Source organism: Schistocerca serialis, chromosome 2 (assembly GCF_023864345.2).
Source record: "Schistocerca serialis cubense isolate TAMUIC-IGC-003099 chromosome 2, iqSchSeri2.2, whole genome shotgun sequence".
NCBI lineage: Eukaryota > Metazoa > Arthropoda > Insecta > Orthoptera > Acrididae > Schistocerca > Schistocerca serialis.
The window spans coordinates 653,853,197-653,863,987 of record NC_064639.1 but is presented as its reverse complement, the minus strand read 5'-3'; the positions used below and the strand labels follow the sequence as shown (position 1 = coordinate 653,863,987).

At 37.4% G+C, this 10,791-nt stretch overlaps 1 protein-coding gene across 1 annotated transcript in view; it reads right to left on the bottom strand.

The window, feature by feature from the left end:
- Window positions 1-362: 362 nt before the first annotated feature.
- The window catches only part of LOC126457735 (BUD13 homolog), a 66,057-nt gene continuing 55,628 nt past the window's right edge, over window positions 363-10,791 (bottom strand). The window contains exon 5 of the mRNA XM_050094279.1: window positions 363-719. Within this exon, the coding sequence (XP_049950236.1) occupies window positions 547-719 (173 nt within the window). The 3' untranslated portion in view covers window positions 363-546. The remainder of the gene's footprint in view (window positions 720-10,791) is intronic.

Below are 10,791 nucleotides of genomic sequence, written 5' to 3'. Positions count from 1 at the left end.
AGGGAGGGAGGGAGGGGGGGCAGAGAGTGTGGAATGTGGTTGTAAATAAAAGAGAGTGTGACAACTGGAGATCACATACACTTGGTCACTGCAACTAATCCTTTAGATAACTTCAAATTGTGAATCAAATAAATATGGTTAAAATGAACAGTTAAAAATGACATCAGCTAGCTGCTTTTAGGAAATTTACTTTAAAATACCTACAAAACAGACTGCACAAAAATTCAAGCATATCTCATAAAAACTGAACACAATCATGTATTTCAAAATTTCATGAACAGTTCTCTTAAATTTAAGGGTAACATGGAAAGTTTTAAGGTGTGCATTGTAAATTAATAAGCAACTTGTAAAACTCAACAATTAAATTCAGGAACATTTGTAGCTCAGGAAATTTGGGTCCCATATAAACTAAATCGAAAAAAAATGAATGTACACATTTTATAAAAAATATCACTATACATTTTTTTTTTATTTTCAGCTACATAGTATGTACAAAATCATTCAGATAAAAAAATTAAAATCATGGAACTGTTCCATATTTACAGACTACATATCTGAGGTGCTCCATTTGTGTGCTTCCTCTTCTCGAGCTCGCCTTGCATTTAATTCTTCAAACCATTTCTTTTCATAGCCATTAGAACGGTCAACTCCATCCCAGCGATGTCCTGGTGGTATACCAAACCTATTTGGTAAGTATGATCCTTGGTATTTAGGTTTTTCTGAAATGAAAATAATGAGAATTAAAAATCATTTCAAAATGTGTTTCAAACCCAATAACATAAAACAGAAGCTTACTATTGAATAAATAACACTACCCTCATACAGTCAGACAAATACATCAGACAAACGCACAAAATCATGATGAAACCATTTTTGACCATTGACACTCTTTCTTTTTTTCTTTCTAGGATTTCTGCTTCATATACTATGATCCTGAGAAAATCAGGTGCAACAAAAGTAAGCAAAAATTCAGTGTGCTCTACCAGTGTGAAATGTATTTACTCTACCTAAGAATGAAGGCCATACTGCAGGAAATTTCACCCAGTTCACAAAAAGTCTTCAGAAGTCACAAAAGTGGCATAAAACCAACTGCACTATGAAAGAGGGCAACACCTTAATGCAATAACATAACAGATTACAATGGTAAGAACTAGAAACTACTAAGAGCTTTTCAAATGACTTAAAATGAGCACTACGAAGTTAACCTTAAATTTAGATCATGAAATTTGAGATTATTTACATGTCTCATATCTGTTCGAAACTTGGTAAAAAAAAAAAAAGACATTACTTTAAAAGAACTTCATATATAATTTGCAAACATACTGCTCCCCTCTCTTATGTTTACTGAATAGCTGCTGCTGTACTAAATTTGCATCAACTGAACTTATGACTAGGGACCAGATAATTCCCATTTTACGATAAATGTGAATACAGTCGCAAAGTCTGCTGAAAATGTAGAAATACAAACTTACCTAATACACACAATTTAATAAAGAATTATTTCCAGATACATTATTTTATCAGAGATAGTCTGAAATAACTATTTTCTGCATACAAATGTCAAAAACATAACCAATTTTTGGTTATTGGTACTGCACATCATCTGGCAAAGCCCAGTTTGGAAAGATAATGTGGATAAGAATGTGTGTGCACAATAAAATGTGGACTAACACAACAACATATCAGTGCACTTGACACTCTGATGCCGTGCCATGCCGTCTGTAGAGATTCAAACTGTCTGTATAAGATATAACCCACATTATGCAATGTTGCACTGAGCCATGGGATCTAGTACCTGGGAACAGGGGAGCCATGAGGGAGGGGGGGGGGGGGGGGGAGGTTGAACAGTGGCTGAATCAAGTAGCATTAGAGGGATGACCCAAACTATCTTGTTAACAACACTCTGCCAACTTCAGCTAGCAAATGTGTGGTTGCCATTTCCAAAAGCTTTGTGTTGTGCATTGTTAGTTGTTTTCACATTTTGAACTGAGTAAAAGCCTAATCCTGAAATTTCAATTACCACTCTCACAACACCAAAAGATATCAGTGATCCCTCTGACAATATGGCAATGTAGGCTGCTGCCCTATGAGAGGGGAGGCAGGGCTTGTTTCCCTGCACTGCTCCTTTCCCCTCAAGTGGTCAATATTCTACTTTGCTTATATTCATGGCCATCTGTTAGTTCATGTGTCTGCACTCTACAGTGTAGAGACTGGAAAACAATACCTATCACATATTTTGATCACACTGAAATACATACCATAGCATTTGAATATAGTTATTTTCAGTTCTACACTAAGTGTCTTGAAGTTTCTATCCTTAGCATTGTCACATATGGGTCACATGGCTAAGAGTGCCCGTAGAAGGTCAAATCAATATTCTGCAGATTTTTTAATTATCAGATTGGGTGAGAAAGGAAAAATAGTGTTGAGACACATCTTAAATAAGACACACATTCAGTAAACTGGTGGGAAAATGTTGCTGCTTCTCAACAGAAGTGTCATTTGGTGGAACTTAAATATAGCCAAAAGAAGAAAATGAAAGGCCAATTTAAACAAAAAGCTGTTAAAGTTTTCACAAAAGCAAATATTCCAGTCAAAAAGTTCCTCAATCATTTTCTTTAATGATTTGAAAACACTAAGTCTTTGGTTTCACTCATGCAGCATGACAGCCTTTTAAATTTGTATGTCTATTTCTTTTAAATAAAAAAGGGGGGAAGGGAGGGGAAAATTATACATCTTCCAGAACCAAATCATGACAAAATTTAGAGTGGAACTTCATTTTTCACACTATCTGCAGGCTGTACACATGAACAATGAACCAGTGCAGTGCTTCTCTTCAACTCAACATGTATTCAGAAAATAATTTTTGGCCTACTACTGCTACTACTACTACTACTACTACTACTACTACTACTATAGTGTGCACATTAGGGTATCAGTCAGCCACGAGTGTAAACAAACCAGAACTTAAGACCACCACAGGGAGAGGAGCAATGTGAGGGGGCAACCTTGCCGTCCCTTTCATATCACTGGCAGCCTACACCAAAGTTTTTCGCTTCATCAAAAGCACAGTGATAGTGATCATCAGACAGGAAGTTTACACATTATAAATCACTAAAATAAGAAGGCAAAAGGGCACTATAAATTCCTGAAACAGGAAATAAAGGTAAACCTTACTGTATGTCCATTTATTTACTAGACTGCACTACAAAAAAACACAATCAGCATAAATATGTTACGTTTGTTTTGAATTATATTTTTAAAGTACCTTTAAGTTTTAAACAAAATGCTAATTGTACATTACAGAAAAGTAAAAATGTTTCTTGAAAGCCTACACGTTACAATGTCTTGCTTCTCAACATTAACAGAGATAATTGTAGCAAACTAGAAACAGTAAACAATTGTATGGCCCACTTCTACTGCAAACAGACTTGCCATCTTGTAAAATTTTTGAAATGTTTGGATCAGGAATTTCAAAAAACTTTTTATACTTGAAACTTCCTGGTAGATTAAAACTGTGTGCCGAACCGAGACTTGAACTCGGGATCTTTGCCTTTCATGGTCAAGTGCACTTGCCTGTGAGCACACACTCCACTGCAGAGTAAAAATTTCATCCTGGCATTTTATATTTTTTGATAACTGATACAGCCCATTCCCCTGGCACTCTCTACAACTTTTGCAGGCCAACATACACAATTTGCACTGACCTTTCCAAAGGGGCCCTGTTTCTTGAAGATGGCTGATCACTTGTAACCAGGAACCAAACTCAGCCATAGGAAAAGTTATGGTAAGGCATTTCTCACTTACAAAGGTTCACGAATTTTCTTTGCAGCTTCAATCAGAGATGCCTTATCCTCCAGAGCAATAAACTTGGGGAAATTTTAAGTAATGTGAGCTACTGCTGAAATACATGTCTCCCATCTTGTTAAGGTAGTCTGAGGGAAATTGGGGTAAATCTGGTGCAATGTTTTTAAATATCTTTAAATGTTGGAGCTTTTATAAAGATTTTCTTAATACTGGAAATCAACTTGTTGACACCCAGAAAAAGCCAACCCTATGACAACCATGTGTTACACTGTCCATGTGGAGCATGTTTGGAAATGGGACTTCTAAAGTTTTCCCAGCCTTGTTCACTTATGGTGCAGTATCTGAGATGGAAAGTACTACACTGTTTCACTGAATTTCTTCAGGCTACAATAACATCAACAAATTAGTAAATAACAGTGCAATAGTTGAATTGTTAACCATTTCCAGATACACTGTTATAAGCAGGAATGCTTTTACTGATTTGCCTTCTTAAGGATCTAACTGTCCAGCAATGACACTGGTAATAAAACCATCCACAGGATCACTTGACTCGTCGATCGAAATAATTTTATTTTCTTTACTTCATCTTTATGGTAACATTCACTTATGTAACTTTTTTTTTGCAAACGTGACTCACTAGACACAGATTCATCCTTATACTCCTCCAAAAACTATCTTAATGTAGGATTCTGTAGTTTCCAGAAAGGGTTATGGTATCAATAAAAATTTTGCATAAATAAAATGCAAATTGTTCTTTCTGACGCAATGTTACAACTGCTGCTGGAAGCAAAAAAATCTTGCTCTCAGTAGTCTTGGACAGTGCGTTTTTGTGTTTGGTTGAACTAACATGTTGAGAAATGAAATATTTCTTTTCATAATTTACCGATTGCTCACATATTTTGCACAGAAATATTTTACCATCAGCAGACAAAACATTGGACCTAGAACCATAAGTAACTTGGCAATTTGCTGTGTTAAAGGAACACTGCATTTTGACATGTTACTAGCTACACTGCAAGACAATACCATAACAAAAACTGGAAGATATGAATAAAAAAAATAGATAAAAATAAAAAAAAATCTTCTAGCTTTGGCACTTGTTGCTTTTGAAGAAGGTATGATGATCAGTGGAGACTTTAATAATCCAATGAGCAACTGGGAAAATAACAGTTTTGTTAGTGGTGGGCATGACAGGACATTACTACAGTGAAACCCCTATTTTACATTTTCTCGAGGTCCAGACTTAAAAAAAAAACACAAAATTGGAGATAAAATGCAGAATCAAGGACAATGTTAAAACCTCCAAAATATGAGCAAAAACACATGAAACTCGCATAAATGATTAAAAATCATAATCCTGTTCAATACACTGTACAAAATCTGTATATGTGAAAGAAATTAAAGTACAATACAAAGTTTATACAATTATTTGTGGTAATAAATTTACCAGTTCTTAAGCAATCACAGATGTGTAACAGCAAGTAAAAACTGACACTAGTGTTCTGGGTACAACGTAGTTGAGTTATTTTCCAACACGCTACAACAAATTATAAGTCAAAACGCGTGTTTTTGAGAGATCTTTCTTTTGTGCTCACACAGAAAAAAAGCAAAAATTGATGAATGTGGTGAATTAAACCAAAAACTGAAGTACAGTGAAAGGCGTTGGAATCTTACATGCGGGGTATGTGTTTCCCTCCTATAGCCAATGGCAGTGCAGCATACTCTGGTGACACAAGTGCAATGACCTCTAGTATATTGGTTGTAAACTTTTCCTTGTTTATTGTGCTGATTAGTTGAAGTGAAGTGTTCTGCAGTATTGCCAACGTGCACTGTTTGCACTTTGGACTCGTCGCTTGCTGTAGGGTAAACACAGCAAGTTTCACAAAAGCACGTATATACACAAAAGTTTCCTTCACATGTGTTATTTATACCAATGAATATGAATTAAAGTTAAGCCTCCTGTGATTTCAGTGTTTCTCTGTCTCAGCAATCCATACATTTACAACACTCTGCCTCCCTTCACAACACATTAAACTTCAATGAGGACTGCAACAAAGACGAACAAGCCGTTGCACAACTATTCACCAAATACATCCTGTTAATTGCACATAGCAAATGGAGTAGCATACACTGGCTACAGTTGGTAGACGCATGATACATTCTGAATTCTGTCAACAGGCTCCGAGCAAAACTACTGTAAGCTAAATTAATGCACAGTAGTGAAGGGCGTACGAGGTGTAATTATATAAAGTAAACCTAAGTGGGAGCTGCAGTCACTCCATTTGCTATACACCGATCACATCAGCCATACTTTGGAAAGAGCCACCAAGTAAGCTTGCTGCTTGTCACTCTATATGCTAGAAGCCACTGCATTAGTGTGATGTGACCATGCTATACAGCTATTGGCTGCAGATGGAAAACAAACATCTGAGATGATGTAATCCAACAATTTTCACATCTTTCACAGATTCCAGTTTATTTCCCCATGCAGGCTATACATTTTTGCTATTTTCAAGGTGAAAATAAAATGAAATACTGCTCAAAACTGCATGTTTTAAGGATAATTTGTGGTAGTAATGTGTTGGGAAATGACTGAATTACCTCATACAAAAGCGATAGCGAAAGTGATAGTCTTTTCAGTTATGTACTGTACAGTATTCCTAGCAGCAAAACCCACTTTTTTCCTAATAGATCTATTATATGACGTAAAATTTTGAAATTTCTTTCTCGGTTGTTTATGAATTTGCAATTTGGTTATGTCAGTTGAGGCTATGAGCATTGGTAAAATTGGTACCTAGGAGGAGAAAAAAGAAATCTCCCATCAACTTTGGCTTATAGCTTCTGTGCCCATTTATAGTTTATAATCCAGTACTTTAGGAATTTCAGATGTTTCGTAAGGTAAGGTCTGTAAACTTATTACGTGTGTTAGTGTGGTGTGGCAGCAGCACTGGATGTTGGGTGACATAACAAGTTGCCAGCCAGTAAGAGTACAATAGCAGGAAATGGTCCACCTTTCCTTAATTTTGACCAAGCATAGAATGAGTCTAGGTGTTTGAAGATAAAAGGTTGATGATATTGTTGCTGAATACAGTAGCACGTCGGAAATACATGCAAAAAGATAAGACAGAGTTATAAGTGGCACAAGAAAAGATGGCAGATGGGCTGCTTCCTCACTTACTGGCTCGATCCGGAACACTTCACTCTGCCTGTCCTGGTTTTCTATTGATGCCACAATCCAGCAGTAGTTTCATCATAATTGTGCGGTGGAGCTAAACATTGCATATTGCAAATGGCATTGGCAATGCCTATCATGGATTACATCAGCATTTCCTCTCTCACGTCTCCCCTCTCCTCAACAGTCTAAAATATTCCCTTACCTCCGCCACCAGCCACGTTAAGAACCGTCTGTCTTCTGTGCCACTTGCAAGTCATTCAGTATCATCATATGTCAATAAGTAGGAAACAGAATGAAGTCAAGCAAAATGTCAAGTATGAACAAAGAATTGAGGTAAACATTACTAGGAAGCAACATAAAATTGGATATTGATCTTATGGGTTTTTGAGAAGCACTAAGAATTTATGGTGTAGAATCGCGAAAAATGTAAAATCGGAGAATGTAAAATCGGAGAACGTAAAATTTAAGTTCCACTGTAAATGTCTTCTCTGAAAACTACCTAGAACAGATAATTTGGAGCCCCATTCATGATGGAAATAAAGACACAAAGGAATTAAAGGTGTTAGTTGCCAATAGGCAGTGATTTATATCAATGATGCAAGTTGAAAATTTGTGCCACACCCAGGTCTCTCGCTTAGTAGGCAAATGCGCTGACCACTATGCCTCACGGACACAGTTGTAACCACAATCGTACAGACTACCCTAGCATGCTTCTCAACACATCCAAATTCTCAACTTGCATCACACACTAGTGATGTAGTGCCCCTGCTCATTAGCCTCATTACTTGCGACATCTAGCCCATTCCTGTATGAGTTTGAGCTAGGTATGCATCTGCACTGAAGGGATCACTGGCCATCATCACCGTAATGATATACAGGGTGTCTCACCTAACCATGCCACCTCAAATATCTCTGGAACAACTATAGATATTCAAAAACGATTTTCACTAGCATGAATGTACAGCAGAGGCTTAGGAAACCAAATACTATGACAAATTTTAAAACATAAACAAATACTATTTTCAACACAAACTTCTGTATTTTTAAATGGACACCCCCTATTATTTCGTATGCAATCAAGAGCATGATAAATCAAAAAAATAATCCCACTGGTTGCATCACAATACGTCAATTACATCCCGAGAAATTGCAAAGCGAATTTGACGTTTGAAATAAATGAAATGCACAGTTAGCACACGTCCTGAGACTCAAGTGCGCACTTCACGCTGCCAGTAATCGTGATGTGATTGACGTACTATGTCAGTGGAGTGTTAATGAATGGTGTGGTATAGTATGACAACACATCACTGACCCATATTTCACTGATGGCACTCCTAAACGGGGATAGTTCAGCCCCTTCTTGAGCTGTACCTTACTTGAACCAGTCCACCTCTTATAATGTCTCAAATAATGCGGTATCAGAATCATGCATGTCCTGTGTATAATGTTTATTGCTGCAAAATGACAACTAGAGGAACAATTAGTGGTAACACACTTTGTTTCACATTTCTAAACCTCATAAGTTCTGAAATATGTGGCTTGTAAAGGGTAGTAATGGTGTCACAGTTTCTAACATAATGCATCGCATGTACTGTGCTCAGAGCAGGGGTTGCCTGCACTGGCACATGTTGTTGTTGTTGTTGTTGTTGTTGTTATTGACGTTGCGGTCTTCAGTCCAGAGACTGGTTTGATGCAGCTCCCCATGCTACTCTATCCTGTGCAAGCTTCTTCATTTCCCAGTACTTACTGCAACCTACGTCCTTCTGAATCTGTTTAGTGTATTCATCTCTTGGTCTCCCTCTATGATTTTTATCCTCCACACTGCCCTCCAATACTAAACTGGTGATCCCTTGATGCCTCAGAATATACCCTACCAACTGATCCCTTCTTCTAGTCAAGTAACGCCATAAATTTCTCTTCTCTCCAATTCTATTCTATGCCTCCTCAGAAGTTATGTGATTTACCCATCTAATCTTCAGCATTCTTCTGTAGCACCACATTTCGAAAGCTTCTGTTCTCTTCTTCTCTAAACTATTTATCCTCCACATTTCACTTCCATACATGGCTACACTCCATACAAATACTTTCAAGAACGATTTCCTGACACTTGAATCTATACTCGACGTTAACAAAATTCTCTTCTTCAGAAACACTTTCCTTGCCGTTGCCAGTCTACATTTTATATCCTCTCTACATCGACCATCATCAGTTATTTTGCTCCCCAAATAACAAAACTCCTTTACTACTTTAAGTGTGTCATTTCCTAATTAATTCCTCAGCATCACCCAATTTAATTCGACTACACTCCATTATCCTCGTTTGCTTTTGTTGCTGTTCATCTTATACCCTCCTTTTAAGACACTGTCCATTCCGTTCAACTGCTCTTCCAAGTCCTTTGCTGTCTCTGACAGAATTACAATGTCGGCGACGAACCTCAGAGTTTTTATTTCTTCTCAATGGATTTTAATTCATACTCCGAATTTTTCTGTTTTTTCCTTTACTGCTTGAAAAACATCGGGGATAGGCTACAACCCTGTCTCACTCCCTCCCCAACCACTGCTTCCCTTTCATGCCCCTCGACTCTTATAACTGCCACCTGATCTCTGTACAAATTGTAAATAGCCTTTCGCTCCCTGTATTTTACCCCTGCCATCTTGAGAATTTGAAAGAGAGTATTCCAGTCAACATTGTCAAAAGCTTTCTCTAAGTCTACAAATGCTAGAAACTTAGGTTTTCCTTTCCTTAATCTGTTTTCTAAGATAAGTCATAGGGTCAGTATCGCCTCACGTGTTCCAACATTTCTACAGAATCCTAACTGATCTTCCCCAAGGTCAGCTTCTACCAGTTTTTCCATTCATCTGTAAAGAATTTGTGTTAGTATTTTTCAGCCGTGGCTTATTAAACTGATAGTTCGGTAATTTTCACAACTGTCAACACATGCTTTCTTTGGAATTGGAATTATTATATTCTTCTTGAAGTCTGAGGGTATTTCACCTGTCCCATACATCTTGCTCACTAGATGGTAGAGTTGTTAGGCCTGACTCTCCCAAGGCTGTCAGTAGTTCTAATGGAATGTTGTCTACTCCTGGGGCCTTGTTTCAACTCAGGTCTTTCAGTGCTCTGTCAAACTCTTCACGCAGTATCATATGTCCCATTTCATTTTCTTCTACCTCCTCTTCCATTTCCATAATATTGTCCTCAAGTACATCGCCCTTGTATAGACCCTCTATATACTCCTTCCACCTTTCCGCTTTCCCTTCTTGCTTAGAACTGGGTTTCCATCTGAGCTCTTGATATTCATGCAAGTGGTTCTTTTTTTCTCCAAAGGTCTCTTTAATTTTCCTGTATGCAGTATCTTAACCCTAGGGATACATGCTTCTACGTCCTTACATTTAACCTCTAGCCATCCCTGCTTAGCCATTTTGCACTTCTTATCGATCTCATTTTTGAGATGTTTGTATTCTTTTTTGCCTGCTTCATTTACTACATTTTTGTATTTTCTCCTTTCATCAATTAAATTCAATATCTGTTCTGTTATCCAAGGATTTTTACTAGCCCTCATCTTTTTACCTACTTGATCCTCTGCTGCCTTCACTATTTCATCCCTCAAAGCTACCCATTCTTCTTCTACTGTATTTCTTTCCCCTATTCCTGTCAATTATTCCCTAATGCTCTCCCTGAAACTCTGTACAACCTCTGGTTCTGTCTGTTTATCCACATCCCATCATCTTAAATTCCTACCTTTTTGCAGTTTCTTCAGTTTTAATCGACAATTCAGAACCAACAGATTGTGGTCAGAGTCCACATCT